At 47.9% G+C, this 18,881-nt stretch overlaps 1 protein-coding gene across 1 annotated transcript in view; it reads right to left on the bottom strand.

Moving 5' to 3' along the window:
* PRPF6 (pre-mRNA processing factor 6) overlaps positions 1 to 18,881 on the bottom strand; it is a 76,712-nt gene that overhangs the window by 42,654 nt on the left and 15,177 nt on the right. Inside the window, exons 11-13 of the mRNA XM_063959202.1 lie at positions 1,437 to 1,655; positions 1,074 to 1,196; positions 867 to 988 (exon numbers count right to left, since the gene is read on the bottom strand). Of these exons, the coding sequence (XP_063815272.1) occupies positions 867 to 988; positions 1,074 to 1,196; positions 1,437 to 1,655 (464 nt within the window). The remainder of the gene's footprint in view (positions 1 to 866; positions 989 to 1,073; positions 1,197 to 1,436; positions 1,656 to 18,881) is intronic.

The raw sequence follows: 18,881 nt of genomic DNA, 5'->3' as shown, positions 1-18,881 counted from the left end.
AAGCAACTGTAACCAGAGCTGGGTCGGCCACCAGTGAACAAGGAGTCATAGTCTCTGGGTCCAGGTTGGTTCAACCCCCCCCCCCCCCGGCCAGCAATTCTTAAGAGCTGCAGCGTAGAAAATGAATGGTCTAATAGCATCCTCAAATGGAGAGGACAGAGTGCCTGCAATCTGTGCGAGACCTGAAAACTTCAACTGAATGGTAGAAAATCAGTTGTTTTGCTTTTTGCTTAAACAACGACTTGCCAGGCACCTAGAGATATCGGTGTCCTGAATGTTTAGTATCCGGAACTGGGGCAATACTAAATTACTAATGTCCTGCCTTCTGGAGGAATATTCACCAACACAGGTGTAGTCGTCAAAGTCTGAATAAACCACTAGGAACCGCCACAGTCTGATGCGCCCAAAGAATTTTGTGCTTGTAAGATGTTGAGTACGCCTCTCCAACCACATCTTATCCAAAAAGATAACTATTTTAACAAGACCCTGCATGGACATTGGGCAACAAGGAAGAGCAAGATCATCATGAGGAGCCAGTACAGGGCCCACAGACTACCCTGGGTGACGAGAAGGCAAGACAAACGGTGAATGATTATTAGCTGCCGCCAGGAGCCAGTATTGAAAATGTTTCTGGCATCTGTTCTTGATTCCCAACTTTAAGCACCCCCCCTCCCCACCACCCACTTCTGCATGTCTTAAGGCAGTGCAGGGCTAACTAGAAAACGATCTGACACCTTGAGTCAGTAGTCAGCCACAAATCACTGATCACCCACACGTTCTTTAGTAAGAGTATTACGAAACATGAAGGGGCATCTGTACAATCTAAAGAACTTTCAAAACTATCCTCCACTATCATACATGCATACCTTGTGCCGTGATTCTTCTCAAAATAGGCTGCTCTAAGCCATACGCTCTTCTTGCTAGGGAAAACCTGTAGGGCATGGGCATAGATGGCACGTGCACACTCCAGGGCACTGTGAGACACGCACTGTAAGACAAAATGCAATGTATAGACTGTGAATTATAATAAAGAAGAAATCCTGGGGAAATAAACTCAAGTAAAAATGACTCACACTGTCTGCATCCTCCATCCATGTGTGCTTCCGGTCCTCCTCTTCTATACCAATGCCAATGACTGCCCTGATCACAGCTTGGCATGTCACTACACTGCCAGCTTTATCACACTCTTCTGCATCCTATAAAAGTTATACAAAACGACAAGCACTTTGAATTTAAAGCTTTGTTATGAAAAACCAGATGGATCATTTAGTCTCCCGATACAAGCAAACAAATGAAACAACTTAGTGTAAATAGAAAACAGATGACTTTCTATAGGAAGTGCAACACAAAAAAAATCATGTTATTCAAAACAAAATAAATCTTATAATGTAAAATCATTTTATTTTTTACAAAGACCATTAACCCAACCCTCATACCTGTATCCACTGCTCACGATTAATTTCTACCCCATTGGCTCTGAGAGATGTAATGGCTCTGTCTACGATCTTTTCCACCATCTGTGTATTCCCATTTGCCTCTTCCAATTTGGCAGCTGTAATCCATATGTGTCGGTCAGTGGGAATGTTCTCACGAGCCTTATTCAAGACCTTGCGGGCATTCTCATAGGTTTCAAGCCTGGCCAGGGCCAGCCACAACTAGACAATAGAAAACAGCGGTTAGAACAAAGCTTTAGGTCCTACAAAGACATAATGCATTACCAACTGACTAAAATGAAAAATCAGTCATTGTGAAGTAATTCTGGTACTTGTACCTATTTCAAGGACCAAATTTCTTGAAGCATGGTGCCAATAACAAAGGTGGCATATAGACTTACTAGTGGAGCAAGGATTCCTGTAACCACTTCATATGGACATTTTAATCCACTGGGAGACATTTCATGACCAGCATTTACTCTTTGGTTCTTCCAACAATACTCTAAGGATATAGTCTTCCTTTTCTCTCCCCCAAATTTAAAAACAAACCCTGTATCCTAACGGTTGGAGCAAATAGCGCAGGAGACGCATAGATTTCTGGAACAGTTTTATTTATTTTTACTTAAAAGTTGCCAAGCTTAAGCTGTACCTCTATAAATACGTGTTTCCAGAGTCACCAATGGATTTTTGGAAAAGGAATTAGTGTCATTACTAACCGATAAATCCATTTCTCTAAATCCACTCGGGGACACTGGAAATTTCAGACAGCTGGGGGAGCGAAGTATGCAGACCGGAGGTAACACAATCTAAATAAAAAATGTATGCACAACTGGCTCCTCCCCCTTCACGTCCCTCAATCCCTCAGTTTGAAAAAAGAGGATTTTGGTACTTACCGATAAATCCATTTCTCTGAATCCTCTAGGGGACACTGGAGTCCTATACAGTAGGGGTGTGAAGCCTTGAACCGGAGGTGTGGCACAATCTTAAATTAGCATTGTCTGCACAGCCGGCTCCTCCCCCTTCACATCCCTCAGTTTGAAAAATTTGACTGAGAGAATAGGACATGACACTATAGCCCATGGCGAGGAACCGAACCGTACAACATATCAAACAGCGGCCAAGAACTCTTAACCGAATAACTAACGCTGTTTGCACGAACTGTTTTAACACGAACTTTGAACACAGCAGGTTGACAGCACCGAGGCGGGCGTCCAGTGTCCCCTAGAGGATTCAGAGAAATGGATTCATCGGTAAGTACCAAAATCCTCTTTTCTCTTTCATCCACTAGGGGACACTGGAGTCCTATACAGTAGGGGACGTCCCAAAGTTTTCCCCCAGGGAGGGAGTGCTGTCGGTGGCCTGCAAAACTAAACGTCCGAACTTAGATTCTCCGGACGCAAAGGTATCAAACTTGTAAAATTTCGCGAACGTGTGGGCTGAAGACCACGTTGCCGCTCTGCAAAGTTGAGTAGTGGAAGCACCCCTGGCAGCCGCCCACGAGGCACCCACTGATCGGGTAGTATGAGCACCCGTCTGAACCGGCACCTCTTTGCCACAGGAAATATAAGCCTGCCGAATGGCAAGTCTAATCCATCTGGACAAAGTCTGCTTAGAGGCCGGCCAACCCTTCTTTGGCCCATCATAAAGAACAAACAAATGGTCCGACTTTCTGAAAGATGACGTAACCTGTACGTATACCCGTAAAGCTCGGACAACATCCAATGACACGTCCTCATCTGTGAGACCCTGGAAAGATGGGACCACTATTGGCTGGTTTACATGAAACCCCGACACCACCTTCGGAAGGAAGTCTGCTCTTGTACGGAGTTCCGCCCTATCCTCATGAAAAACTAAGAAAGGACTCTTACAGGATAAGGCTCCCAACTCGGAAACCCGCCTAGCCGAAGCCAAGGCAAGTAATAACGTGACCTTCCAAGAAAGATATTTCAGGTCTGTACTTGTCAACGGCTCAAAAATCGGTGACTTCAAATATTCTAACACCAAACCTAAGTCCCATGGTGCCGCGGGAGGACGAAAAGGAGGTTGAATCCTCAGAACCCCCTGTAAAAAGGTTTGAATCTCTGGCAAGGATGCTAGCCGCTGTTGAAAAAGAATGGAGAGAGCCGAAATCTGAACCTTCAAAGAGCCCAATCTGAGTCCTCCCTCTAGACCGGCCTGAAGGAACAGTAGAAGTCGCGATAAATGGTAGTTTGATGAATTCCATCCCCGTTCCTGACACCAAGCCATGTACCGTCTCCAGATCCTGTAGTAGTGCCTGGCTGTGACCGGCTTCCTAGCGGCAATCATTGTAGGAATGGCCGTTCGTGGGATCCCTCTGTTTCTTAAGATCCGGGTTTCAATAACCACGCCGTCAAACGCAGCCTGTTTAGGTCGGGGTGCAGGAACGGTCCCCGAGATAGCAGGTCCTCTCTCTGAGGTAACCTCCAAGGATCTTCCGCAAGTAACCCTCGCAGGTCGGTGTACCAACTCCTGCGGGGCCAATCTGGTGCGATTAGAATAACCCACACTCGTTCCCGCTTTACTCTTTTCAGAACCCTGGGTATGAGTGGGAATGGTGGAAATATGTAAACCCTTCTGTAACACCATGGAAGTGTTAATGCGTCCACTCCTTCTGCTGCTGGGTCTCGCGTTCTTGACACATATCTGGGCAGTTGATGGTTGTCGAGACGCCATTAGGTCCACCTGAGGTAGACTCCATCTTCTCACAATCATGTTGAAAATCCGTGGATGAAGGCACCACTCCCCCGGATGCATGTCCTGGCGACTGAGGTAATCTGCTTCCCAGTTCTCCACACCTGGAATGAACACTGCGGAGAGAATGATGTCTCTTCTTTCTGCCCACAACAATATCTTTGTGGCCTCCTTTAACGCCATCCTGCTCTTTGTTCCTCCTTGACGGTTTATGTAAGCCGTCGTCGTGACATTGTCTGACTGAATCCTGATGTTCTGATTCATGACTAGGTCTTCTGCTAAGAGAAGGGCATTGTAGACTGCTCTTAGTTCGAGGATATTTATGGGTAATTTGCTTTCCTGTAGCGTCCACCGTCCCTGAAACCGATGGTCGTCTAGGGCGGCTCCCCAACCTCTGAGACTGGCGTCCGTCGTCAAGATCTTCCAATCCCAGATGCCGCATTTCTTGCCGGCTGTAAGGTTCTTGTGTAAAGACCACCATATCAAGGAGACCCGTACTTGTGGTTGAAGTCGAATTCTCCGATGGAGAAGCCAGTGCGAGCATGCTCCCTGAGCAATGAGGTTCATTTGGAATGGTCGGGAATGAAGTCTGCCGTACTGGAGAGCTTCGAACGACGCCACCATCTTCCCGAGAAGTTGCACACAGAGGTGCAGAGAAACGGTCTGCGTCCTCAGTACCTGAGCCACTAATCTCTGTAGGTCCTGTACCTTGTTCTCTGGTAGGAACACACGTAATAGGACCGTGTCCAAGATGAGACCGAGGAATTGAATCCGCTGAGTCGGTATGAGGTTGGACTTTTGGAAATTGACAATCCATCCATGTTGAATTAGAAATTGATGGGATGTCTGAACATCCTTGAGCAGTCGATTCTGAGATGGAGCTTTGATCAGTAAATCGTCCAGATAAGGTATAATCGTGACCCCCAACAGTCTCAGTCCTGCCACCATGATCGCCATGATCTTTGTAAAAATTCTTGGGGCTGACGCTAGACCGAACGCCAAGGCCCGGAATTGGTAGTGCTCCGCCACCAGTGCGAACCGTAAGTAAGCCTGGTGAGGAGACCAGATTGGGATATGCAGATATGCATCCTTTATGTCCATGGATACCATGAACTCGCTTGGTTCTAAGCCTGCAATAACTGATTGGATTGATTCCATCTTGAATCTGTAGACTCTTAAAAACTGGTTGAAAACTTTTAAATTGAGTATTGGTCTGACCGTCCCGTCTGGTTTTGGCACGACAAAAAGATTGGAATAGAACCCCGTTCCTCTCTGAGAAGCGGGAACCGGAATAATGACCTCTGCTTGTAGTAATTTTTGAATTGCTGACCGTAGTGCCCTTGCTTTTTGAGGGCACTGAGGCAATCCTGTTGTAAAAAATTGACTGTGAGGCCTCTGTTGAAATTCCAGTTTGTATCCCTGAGAGATTAAGTTGTTCACCCAAAGCTCTGGTGAGGTTTTGGCCCAGATGTCCTGAAAACCTTCCAGTCGGCCTCCCACCAAGGGGGACCCCAGGTGAGCTGGGAGGCCGTCATGCCACGGTCTTGTCAGCAGGTTTATCCTGCTTTCTGGTTGCTGCTTGCGAGCGGCCTCTACCTCTGCCCCCGCGTGCTTGTGCACCCGAACCCCCTACCTCGGGCTCGAAAGGACTGTGATCTAAATGAAGTAAACGATGGTCCCGAATAACCTCTCCTAGTCTGTGGAGCGGTTCTCGTATAAGGAGTAGGCAGAAAAGTGGACTTCCCCGCTGTAGCCTGCGAAATCCACTTGTCCAATTCTGGTCCGAACAGCATGTCACCCCCAAAGGGAATGGATTCTACCGCTTTCTTGGTGTCAGAGTCACCTTGCCATTCTCTGAGCCATAAAATCCTTCTAGCTGATATGGCCGATGCAGATATGCGCGATGCTATTCTGCTAATATCCTTAGAAGCTTGACACAAATATGAAGCAGATTCTCGAATGTGTTCCGCCAGCTGTGTAATCTCTTCTAAGCTATTTTCCTCCTCAATAGCTTGTACAATACGGCCGGACCATGCACCCATGGCCTTGTTGACCCAAGCAGACGATCGCAGGTCTCTGCGCTGCACCTGCTGCTACAAACATTGATTTTAACGCCGTGTCAACTTTTCTGTCGGACGCATCCTTTAAAGTAGTTACGTTAGGAATTGGCAAGATTGTCAAAGAAGACAATCTACCTAGTGAAGCATCCACTACCGGTGGAGACTCCCACTTGTCCATTACACCCTTAGGTAGGGGGTAAGTTACCTGAAAACGTTTCGGAAATTGTTGTTTCCAAGCCTCCTCCATCTGAGATTGGAGGGATTTAGGAATGGGGAACGCTGCTGAACGCGGTTTCTGGGATTCAAACAGATCGAAATCTTCTGGCTCCCGGACTTCCTCTTCCTTAAAACTTAGGATGTCCTTTACTGCGTCAATTAAGGAATCCAGACCCGAGATCGCCGAGTCTTCTTCAGGAAAATCGGCGTCTAGGTTGGGTTCAATTAACTCACCTTCTTCCGTATCCAGAAGAAAACCCTCTTCCTCCTCAGATTCTGGTATAATAGGAAGAGTTCTTTTAACAGCTTTGCGCACAGTCGTCTCAGCGTGTGCGGGCGGCGTTAACTTGATGAGAAATTCCTCCATTGTCTTTGAGAATCCCGCAGCCCATTCCGATTGCTGTTTGCGGGATTCTGCCATTTCCTTGGAGATTCTATTAGCAAGGTTGTCCTCCCATGCCTTAGCCAGAGCACTGCTCCCAGGTGGAGCGTCCTTGTCTAAGCAGGAGTCGCACACCCCGGAGCTGCCAACCCGCGTGCTCTTCTTGTTACATTTCGTACAAACATAGCAGGTCTTTGAGGTCTTGGTAGCCTTAGACATGTTGTTTTTCTTTTTTTTTTTTTTAAACCCCTTACCAGGGTATTACGCAGCGCTTTCACCCTTTAAACTAGGAAGAGAAAGACTGGGAGATGACGGAAGCGAAGGTATTGGATCAGGCTGGAATTAATGGTCCCCTTTTTTTATAAAAGGAACAGGCCAAAAGTAAATAAAAATAAAACACCAGCCGACTCGCAAACCTCACACCCCAACTGTAAATCAGCTACGATGTTAGAGTTGGCTTGCTTCTGTGTATTTTCTCCGGGATCTTTAAAAGAGACGTCCCTTGAAAATATAATTTGTAAAGTTTGTTACTTTTCAGGAGATCCTCATTGTAAATATACATTTCACCAGCAGAGGGAGCTGTTGTCTAACTCTCTCTCTACTATCTTAATGCCTGCACTATCCAGGCCGTGCAGCAGGGGGAGTTAATTCCTTTATCCTTAAACTTTCCCCTGTGTACACTACTGGAGGGGGAGGACCCATCCCTCACCTCAGCCTGGCGCCAAAGCGAAGCAACATGGCCCCCATTGCGTAAGTTCATATAAAAAAACTGGCCTGCTGCACTGTTATTCACATTTATGTTTATTTCTTACTGGCCGCTATACAGCCCGCTCCGGACCCGCCGGCTGGTGCGCGCGACGGGTCCGTCTCCCCTAGCAGCGCCTGTGCTCTTCTCCGCCGCCCGTGGGTTTCTGTAGTCATGCAGCGCGCCCTGGAGCCGCCGGCTGGCACGCGTGAGGGTCCGCCTGCCGTAGCGGCGCCCGTGCTTCCTCTCCGGCCGTGGGTCTCTATACTGTGTAGTGCCGCTTGCCGTCCCCCCCTGCTTACAGGGAAGACAGACTGATTTTCGCGCCGCACTAAGGGTCCCACGCGCCGCTCACCGTCGCTTGCCCTTCCCTGATGTATAAAGGGGATTTTTTATAGCAAGCTATACTAGAGGGTTTAGAGAGATTCTTTTTCTACATAAATAAATAAAAAAATAAAAAAACCTTTTAGTACTGGAAGACCCTAGCCTAAGCCTGTACCAGTACTCACTATTAGTTGTTCTTTGAGGATCTCCTGTGGAGAGATGCAGGTCCCTTCAATAGGGATCTTTGTCTCTCTGCTATCAGGCAGCTTTGTCCCCCTTTTATTAGGGTTACGCAGCCCCTTTTAGATTTTTCTGTCAGGAGCTCAGTGCTCCACGCTGTTGTGCCTCCAGCACAATTTTTCAAACTGAGGGATGAGGGATGTGAAGGGGGAGGACCCGGCTGTGCAGACAATGCTAATTTAAGATTGTGCCACACCTCCGGTTCAAGGCTTCACACCCCTACTGTATAGGACTCCAGTGTCCCCTAGTGGATGAAAGAGAAATGTTATGGAAAGAGGGAACATGAAAACTAAAGCCTTATGGCAAGGAACCAACCGTACCAACAAGTCAAACAGCAACCAAGAACCATTAACATAATAATCAATACCTTTTGAACTAAGTTTAACAAGAACACGCAGGATCACAGCACCGAGGCGGGCGTCCAGTGTCCCAGAGTGGATTCAGAGAAAAGGATTTAATCGGGAAGTACCAAAACCCTCATTTCTCTTTCATCCACTAGGGGACACCGGAACTCTCAGAAAGCTGGGGACGTCCCAAAGATACTCCCACGGGTGGGAGTGCTGTCCGAAGCAGGTAGAACCAAACGTCCAAACCTGGTATGCCTAGATGCAAACGTATCAAACTTGTAGAATCAAGTGAACGTGTGTGCTGATGATCACATTGCAGCTCTGCAAAGATGGGTAGTGGAGGCTCCTCTAGCCGCAGCCCATGAAGCACCCACTGATCTGGTGGTATGAGCTCCTACCCAAAATGGAACTCTCTCACCACTAGAGATATAAGCCTGTTTGATGGTAATTCGTATCCATCTGGCTAGGGTCTGTTTTGAAGTCGGCCAACCCTTTTTGGGCCCATCATACAGAACAAACAGAGTCAGACTTTCTAATAAAGGCAGTAGCCTGTACATAAATCCTTAAGGCTCTGACCACATCCAAGGACAAGTCCCCCTCCGCAAATCCTTGGAAGGAGGGGACCACAATGGGCTGGTTAATGTGGAAACCCGTAACCACCTTAGGGAGGAACTCCGCTTTTGTACGGAGCTCCGCTCTGTCCTCATGAAAAACGAGGAAAATACTTTTACACGACAAGCCCCTAACTCCGAGACCCATCTCGCTGATGCCAAAGCTAGGAGCAGGGTAACTTTTCAGAATATGTATTTCAGATCTGCCTTCTCCAAAGGCTCGAAAACTGCCGATTTAAAAAATGCAAGCACTAAATTTAGACCCCACGGGGCCGTGGGAGGACGAAAGGGTGGTTGTATCCTCAACACACCTTGTAAAAATGTCTGGACCTCCTGTAAGAAAGCCAAACGTTGTTGGAAAAGAATAGAGAAAGCCGACACTTGTACCTTCAAGGACCCCAACCTCAAACCACCATCCAAACCAGCTTGGAGAAACCCCAAAAGTCTATGGAGGCGGAACTCTCTAGAATTCCAACCCTTAGACTGTCATCAGTCTATGTACTTCTTCCATATGTGCCGCAGTGACTGGCTTCCTTGCAGCTAACATGGTGGGGATAGCAGATTTCGGAATACCAGTCTCTTATAATCCTGGTCTCAAGAACCATGCTGTCAAACGTAGACGGTTCAGGTCTGGATGAAGGAATGGGCCTTGTGACAAAAGGTCCTCCGTCTGAGGCAGCCTCCAAGGATCTTCCGCCAGGAGTCCACTCAGGTCCGAGTACCAACTTCTGCCAGGCTAGTCTGGTGCTATTAAAATCGCCCACGCTCTTTCCTTTTTCACCTTCTTTAACACTCTCTGTACCAGGGGAAACGCCAGCGCATCCAATGCTTCTGCTGCTGGATCCCGCGTCCTGGTCACATACCTCGGTAGCTGATGGTTGTTTCGAGAGGCCATTAGGTCTATTTGCGGTAGACTGCACCATCGTACTGCCTCAAAAACCTGTGGGTGTAGACAAGACTCCCCCGGATGCATATCTTGGCGACTGAGATAGTCTGCTTCCCAATTGTCCACTCCTGGAATGAAGACTGCTGACAGGATTATGTTGCGCTTTTCTGTCCAAGACAGGATCCTTGTGGCTTCTTGTTCCTCCCTGATGGTTTATGTAGGCCGTTGCCGTCACATTGTCCGACTGCACTCTCATGTTTTGAGCCATCACTAGGTCTTCTGCCAGAAGAAGTGCATTGTAAATGGCCCTTAGTTCCACAATATTTATTGGAAGACTGCGGTGACCATCTTCCCTGAAACGGACTGTTTTCCAGTACTGCTCCCCATCCTCTGAGACTGGCATCTGTTGCCAGACTCTTCCAGTCCCAGATTCCAAATCTCTTTCCCACCGCTAGATTCTTGTGGACCGACTACCAAATTAACAAGGTCCTGGCCTGGGACGACAAGCGAATCCTTCGGTGGAGAAGCCAATGCATGCCTGCCCCCCGAGCAAGCAGATTCAGCTGAAAAGGGTCTGGAATGAAGCCTGCCGTATTGGATCGCTTCGAAGGATGCTACCATCCTTCCAAGAAGCTTTACACAAAGATGCAGAGAGACCGTCTGGTTCTGTAGAATCTGACGTACCATTTCCTTGATGTCTCGAATCTTGTCTTATGGGAGTTACACCTTCAGATGTATTGTATCTAAAATGAGATACAGGAATTGAATCCTCTGCGTTGGTTGTAGGTTGGATTTTTTTAAATTCACGATCCAGCCGTGTCGAATCAAAACTGATGAGTGATCTGCGCATCCCGAATCAACTAGTCTTGAGACAGAGTTTTGATCAGAAGGTCGTCCAGATATGGGATTATTGTTACCCCTAACGATCTCAAATTCGCAACCATGACCGCAATGATCTTTGTGAAGATTCTCGGGGCTGATGATAGGCCGAATGGTAGAGCTCTGAACTGGTAGTGATTCTTGCCCACTGCAAACTGAAAATAGGCTTGGTGTGGGGTCCAAATTGGGACATGAAGATACGCATCCTTTATGTCCATGAACACCATAAACTCTTCATGTTCCAGTCCCGCAATAACTGACTGTATTGACTCCATTTTGAATCTGTAAACTTTCAAGAATTGATTTAAAACTTTTAAATTGAGGATTGGCCTGATGGACCCATCTGGTTTTGGCACTACAAAAAGATTTGAATAAAATCCCATTCCTCTAAGTTGGGACCGGCATAATTACTTCCTTCTGAAGTAACTTTTGAATCGCCGTCTCTAATGCCCTCGCTTTCTGAGGACAGTGAGGAAGGACTGTTGTAAAGAACCGACTGTAAGGGCGGCTTAGAAAATCTACTTTGTATCCCTGGGAGATAATATTGTTGATCCAGACTTCTGATGAGGTTTCGGCCCAGGTGTCCCGAAACCTTTCCAACCGTGCACCCACTATAGGAGACCCAAGGTGAGCTGGGAGACCGTCATGCCACGGTCTTGCTAGCAGGTTTAGGGTCCTGTTTTCTGGATGTGGTCTGGGAATGCTTCCATGAGCTTGACCGCCAAAACCTCTTCCTCTAGCTCGAAAGGACTGAAACCTAAATGAATTTAACACCGGACCAGAATAATTTCTTCTAACTGGTGGCGTGGTTCTAGGATACGTGGTAGGCAGAAAAGTAGATTTCCCCGCTGTTGCTTATGAAATCCACTTATCTAATTCTGGACCAAATGAAGTCTCCCCTACAAAGGGGATCGCCTCCACTGCCTTCTTGGAATCTGAATCCACTTGCCATTCTCTGAGCCACAGAATCCTTCTGGCCGATATAGCTGAAGCAAAGATGCGCGATGCTATTCTGCTAGCATCCTTTGTGGCTTGACAAATGTATGTGTCCGACTAACGGATATGCTCCGCTAGTCTAACTATTTCCTCTTGGCTGTTATCTTCCGCTACAGCCTGAACAATTTGACCAGTCCATAGTACCCAAGCACTAATAATTATAGGTCTGTGTGATGCTCCAGCAGCCACAAAGATAGATTTCACTGCTGTATCTAACTTACAATCTGACATTTTTTAGATGTAGTCACGTTTGGTATCGGCAAGATTGTCTTTTTTGACAGTCTAGCCAGGGTGGCGTCCACAATCGGCGGAACCTCCCACTTGTACATGAAACCCTTGGGTAGTGGATAATTAGCCGTGAACTTTTTGGGAATTTGGAAGCGTTTATCAGGCTGCTCCCATGCTTCTCCCATTTGATCCTGGAGACTTTTGAGGAATTGGAAAACCGCTGTTTGAGGTTTCTGAGCCTCAAATAAATCAAAGACCTCAGGTTCCTTAACTACTTCTTCCTTGAAGTTAAGGACCAATTTTACCTCCTCCAATAAGGGAAACAAATCCCTTGACTTCAGCTTCCTCTTCCGGAGGACTGACATCCATGATTTGCTCCTCTGACTGAGGGAGGGGTCTCTCTACCGCTTTACGCACATTCTTTTCTGCTTGTCCGGGCGGTTTAATTCTAATTAGAAATTCCTCCATAGTTTTGTAAAACCCCGCCACCTCAGAGCTGCTAACATTAGTGCTATTTTTACCACATTTTGAGCATACATAGCAAGTTTTTGTGGTCTTTGTTGGTGCTTTTGACATGTGAAAACACACACACACCAATCAGCAGTGCTTTCACCATATTAGAATAGGAAGAGAAAGACCGTAGGGATATAGGGAGCAAAACGAACTTGGGAGTCACACAGCTGGAATTATATTGTAAAAAATAAAAAATAAAATAAAAAATAACCAGCCTGACATTTCCAACCCTCACACCACTAACTGATAATACAGCTTGAGTTGACTGTATTGGTAAATCTGTTGCTACTCCTCCGTAGGACCTGTCAGCAGTGTCCCTTGGAAGATAAAAAATAAGAATTTACTCACCGGTAATTCTATTTCTCGTAGTCCGTAGTGGATGCTGAGTTCCCAGCATCCACTAGGACGTTAGAGAAAATTCTTATTTTCTCTAACGTCCTAGTGGATGCTGGGAACTCCGTAAGGACCATGGGGATTATACCAAAGCTCCCAAACGGGCGGGAGAGTGCGGATGACTCTGCAGCACTGAATGAGAGAACTCCAGGTCCTCCTCAGCCAGGGTATCAAATTTGTAAAATTTTTGCAAACGTGTTTGCCCCTGACCAAGTAGCTGCTCGGCAAAGTTGTAAAGCCGAGACCTCTCGGGCAGCCGCCCAAGATGAGCCCACCTTCCTTGTGGAATGGGCATTGACAGATTTTGGCTGTGGCAGGCCTGCCACAGTATGTGCAAGCTGAATTGTACTACAAATCCAACGAGCAATAGTCTGCTTAGAAGCAGGAGCACCCAGCTTGTTAGGTGCATATAGGATAAACAGCGAGTCAGATTTTCTGACTCTAGCCGTTCTGGAAACATATATTTTCAGTGCCCTGACAACGTCTAGCAACTTGGAGTCCTCCAAGTCCCTAGTAGCCTAGGCACCACAATAGGCTGGTTCAGGTGAAACGCTGACACCACCTTTGGGAGAAACTGGGGACGAGTCCTCAATTCTGCCCTATCCATATGGAAAATCAAATAAGGGCTTTTACAAGACAAAGCCGCCAACTTTGATACTCGCCTGGCAGAAGCCAAGGCCAATAACATAACCAACTTCCACGTGAGATATTTCAGATCCACGGTTTTTAGTGGTTCAAACCAATGTGATTTTAAGAAACTCAACACCACGTTGAGATCCCAAGGTGCCACAGGAGGCACAAACGGGGGCTGACTCTGCAGCACTCCTTTTATAAATGTCTGAACTTCAAGTACTGAAGCTAGTTCTTTTTGAAAGAAAATCGATAGAGCCGAGATCTGTACCTTAATGGAACCCAATTTAAGGCCCATAGTCACTCCTGCTTGCAGGAAATGCAGAAATCGACCTAGTTGAAATTCCTCTGTTGGGGCCTTTTCGGCCTCACACCATGCAACATATTTTCGCCATATGCGGTGATAATGAGTTGCTGTAACCTCTTTCCTGGCTTTAGTAAGCGTAGGAATGACTTCCTCCGGAATGCCCTTTTCCTTCAGGATCCGGCATTCAACCGCCATGCCGACAAACGCAGCTGCGGTAAGTCTTGGAACAGACAGGGCCCCTGCTGCCGCAGGTCCTGTCTGAGTGGCAGAGGCCATGGGTCCTCTGATATAAATTCTTGAAGTTCTGGGTACCAAGCTCTTCTTGGCCATCCACGAGTATCGTTCTTACTCCTCGCCTTCTTATTATTCTCAGTACCTTTGGTATGAGAGGCAGAGGGGAGAACATATAAACCGACTGGTACACCCACGGTGTTACCAGAGCGTCCATAGCTATCGCCTGAGGGTCCCTTGACCCGGTGCAATATCTTTTATAGCTTTTTGTTGAGGCGGGACGCCATCATGTCCACCTGTGGCCTTTCCCAATGGTGTACAATCCTATTGGAAGACTTCTGGAGGAAGTCCCCATTCTCCCGGGTGGAGGTCGTGTCTGTTGAGAAGATCTGCATCCCAGTTGTCCACTCCGGGAATGAACACTGCTGACAGTGCTAACACATGATTTTCCGCCTATCGGAGAATCCTTGTGGCTTCTGCCATCGCCATCCTGCTTCTTGTGCCGCCCTGTTGGTTTACATGGGCGACTGCCGTGATGTTGTCTGATTGGATCAGTACCGGCTGGTTTTGAAGCAGAGGCCTTGCCGGCCTCAGGACATTGTAAATGGCCCTCAGGTCCAGAATATTTATGTGTAGGGAAATAACCTGACTTGACCAAAGTCCCTGGAAATTTCTTCCCTGTGTGACTGCCTCCCTGGAATCCATGGTCACTAGGACCTAGTCCTGTATGCCGAACCTGCGGCCCTCTTGAAGATGGGCACTCTGCAGCCACCACAGTAGAGATACCCTGGTCCTTGGAGACAGGGTTATCAGCCTATGCATCGGAAGATGCGATCCGGACCACTTGTCCAACAGGTCCCTCTGAAAAGTTCTTGTATGGAACCTGCCTAATGGGATTGCTTCGTAGGAAGCTACCATTTTTCCCAGGACTCGCGTGCAATGATGCACCGCTACCTATTTTGGCTTCAGGAGGTCTCTGACTAGAGATGACAACTCCTTGGCTTTCTCCTCCGGGAGAAACACTATTTCTGGTTTATGTCCAGAACCATCCCCAGGAACAGTAGACGTGTCATAGGAACCAGCTGTGACTTTGGACTGTTTAGAATCCAACCATGCTGTTGTAGCACTTTCCAAAATAGTGCTACCCCGACTACCAACTGCTCCTTGGACTTCGCCCTTATAACGAGATTGTCCAAGTACGGGATAATTACAACTCCCTTTTTTTGAAGGAGTATCAACATTTCGGCCATTACCTTGATAAAACACCCTCGGTGCCATGTACAGTCCAACGGCAGTGTCTGGACTTGGTAATGGTAATCCTGTACCACAAATCTGAGGTACTCCTGGCGAGGATGGTAAATGGGGACATGCAGGTAAGCATCCTTGATGTCCCAGGATACCATGTAATCCCCCTCGTCCAGGCTTGGAATAACCGCCCTGAGCGATTCCATCTTGAACTTGAATTTTTGTGTTCAAGGATTTTAAATATAAAATGGGTCACACCGAACCATGCGGTTTCGGTACCCCAACCCGTGTGGAATAGTAACCCCGTCCTTGTTGAAGTAGGGGCACCTTGAGTATTACCTGCTGGGAATACCGCTTATTAATTGCCTCTAGCACAGCCTCCCTGCCTGAGGGAGTTGTCAGCAAGGCATATTTTAGGAAACGGCTGGGGGGAGACATCTCGAATTCCAGCTTGTACCCCTGAAATACTACTTGAAAGAAACAGGGATCCACCTGTGAGCGAGCCCACTAATTGCTGAAATTTTTGAGACGGCCCCCCACCGTACCTGGCTACACCTGTGGAGCACCCGCGTCATGGTGTGGCCTCACAGGAGGCGGGGGAAGAATCTTGATTCTGGGAACAGGCTGACTGGTGCAGCTTTTTTCCCTCTACCCTTGTCTCTGTACAGAAAGGAAGCGCCATTTGACCCGCTTGCTTTTCTGAAGCCGAGAGGACTGTACCTTTGTCTGTGAGGAAACCTGAGGTAAAATTATTTCTTCCCAGCAGTTGCTGTGGATACGAGGTCCCAGAGACCATCCCCAAATAATTCCTCACCCTTATAAGGCTCTCTATGCGCTTTTTAAGTCAGCATCACCTGTCCAGTGACAGGTCTCTAATACCCTCCTGACAGAATGGACATTACATTTATTTTGGATGCCAGCCGGCAAAATATCCCTCTGTGCATCCCCCATATATAAGACGACGTCTTTAATATGTTTTTATGTTTGCCAACTAGTATCCCTGTTTGACAGGGTCACCGACCACGCTGCAGCAGCACTATCTGCAGGTCTCAGTCTAGTACCTGAGTGTGTAAATACAGACTTCAGGATAACCTCCTGTTTTTTATCAACAGGTACCTATTAAAGTGGCCGTATCCTAAGACGGCAGTGCCACCTTTTTTGACAAACGTGTGAGCGCCTTATCCACCCTAGGGGATATCTCCCAGCGTAACTTATCCACCTGGCGGGAAAGGGTACGCCATCAGTAACTTTTTATAAATTACCAGTTTCTTAACGGGGGAACCCACGCTTTCACACACTTCATTTATTCATCTGATGGGGGAACAAAACACTGCCTGTTTTTTCTCCCCAAACCTAAAACCCATTTTTAGAGGTGCTTGGGTTAAAGTCAGAAATGTATAACACATTTTTTATTGCCGGGATCACGTCACGGATGTTCCTAGTGGATTGTGTATATGTCTCCACCTTGTCGACACTGGAGTCAGACTCCGTGTCGACATCTGTGTCTGCCATCTGAGAGAGCGGGCGTTTTTGAGCCCCTGATGGCCTTTGAGACGCCTGGGCAGGCGCGGGCTGCGAAGCCGGCTGTCCCACAGCTGTTACGTCATCCACCCTTTTATGTAAGGAGTTGACACTGTCGGTTAATACCTTTCACCTATCCATCCACTCTGGTGTCGGCCCCACAGGGGGCGACATCACATATATCGGCCTCTGTTCTGTCACCATATAAGCCTCCTCATTCAACATGTCGACACAGCCGTACCGACACACCGCAGACACACAGGGAATGCTCTAAACGAGGACAGGACCCACAAAAGCCCTTTGGGGGGACAGAGTAAGAGTATGCCAGCACACACCAGAGCGCTATATATATACAGGGACTAACTGAGTTATGTCCCTAATAGCTTTTATATAATATACTGTATACAGTGCCAATTTTAATGCCCCCCCTCTCTTTTCCCTCTTACTGTGCAGGGAAGAGCCAGGGAGCTTCCCTCCAGCCGAGCTGTGAGGGAAAAATGGCGCCAGTGTGCTGAGGAGATAGGCTCCGCCCCTTTTTCGCGGCCTATTCTCCCGTTTTTTATGGAATTCTGGCAGGGGTATTTACCTCATATATAGCCCCTGGGGCCATATATTGAGGTATTTTAGCCAGCCAAGGTGTTTTTATTGCTGCCTCAGGGCGCCCCCCCCAGCGCCCTGCACCCTCAGTGACCGGAGTGTGAAGTGTGTGAGAGGAGCAATGGCGCACAGCTGCAGTGCTGTGCGCTACCTTGGTGAAGACAGAGTCTTCATGCCGCCGATTTTCCGGACCATCTTCTTGCTTCTGGCTCTGTAAGGGGGACGGCGGTGCGGCTCCGGGACCGAACATCAAGGCTGGGCCTGCGGTCGATCCCTCTGGAGCTAATGGTGTCCAGTAGCCTAAGAAGCCCAATCCGGCTGCAAGCAGGCGAGTTCGCTTCTTCTCCCCTTAGTCCCTCGCTGCAGTGAGCCTGTTGCCAGCAGGTCTCACTGAAAATAACAAATTCTAAGACTATAACTTTCTAAGAGCTCAGGAGAGCCCCTAGTGTGCATCCAACCTCGGCCGGGCACGAAATCTAACTGAGGCTTGGAGGAGGGTCATAGTGGGAGGGGCCAGTGCACACCAGGTAGTCTAAGATCTTTCTAGAGTGCCCAGCCTCCTTCGGAGCCCGCTATTCCCCATGGTCCTTACGGAGTTCCCAGCATCCACTAGGACGTTAGAGAAACATATAGTTTTAGATAAGTTGTATTCAGAGAGAACTCGGCAGCAGAGCTCCTTACTTACAGCGCCAGTAATATCAGTAGAGAGCCTCAGCCCTTATCTACTGCCAGATATATACTCTTATCACTATTTTCCCTTCTGTGACTGGACTCTACATATACCCTCCCCCTGAGAGAGAAAAGCCCGCTCAAGCTGCGTGCCTAACAATAAAAACAAAATGCTGCAACTAAATTTTTATGATCACACCATCTGCCAGCGCGGAGACTCTTCCCACTCCACTCACTGCCTCCCACACGCCCCAGGGAAACCTGATCAGTGGCTCTGAGCTTTTCCTGTGTGATCTCACCGCCGCTACGGAGTCTCCAGTCCCGCCACAGCCGGACCATCCAACAGCCCCAGCAGCGTCTCTCCTCCTGCGCCTCCACTCTCCCAGCAGCGACCCCAGCGACTTCCAGCTACTTTCACTGACACAACTCTTACACTAGTTCTGTGCGCCTGCTGCGGGGAATGAACATCAGATGCAGGGAGGGACGGTCGCTCTGCTGCCCGCTACCCAACCCTTAACTGCTGCATGTTAGTACTCACTCTGATCCTGCTGCTTTCCGATCTCCTGAGAGAGATGCAGATCCCTTCAAATGGGATCTTTGTCTCTCCTACACTTTGGAGCCTTCACCCTCCTTTCAGATAGGTTGGCTCGGCCCAAATCAGTTATTAAGATAAAAATGTATTCTTTAGTGGAGCAGGAGCTCCTTTCCTGTGCTGC

This window comes from Pseudophryne corroboree, chromosome 3 (genome assembly GCF_028390025.1).
Source record: "Pseudophryne corroboree isolate aPseCor3 chromosome 3, aPseCor3.hap2, whole genome shotgun sequence".
Classification (NCBI taxonomy): Eukaryota; Metazoa; Chordata; class Amphibia; order Anura; family Myobatrachidae; genus Pseudophryne; species Pseudophryne corroboree.
Note: the sequence above shows the minus strand (reverse complement) of the source record. Positions and strands in the feature narration are given on the sequence as shown.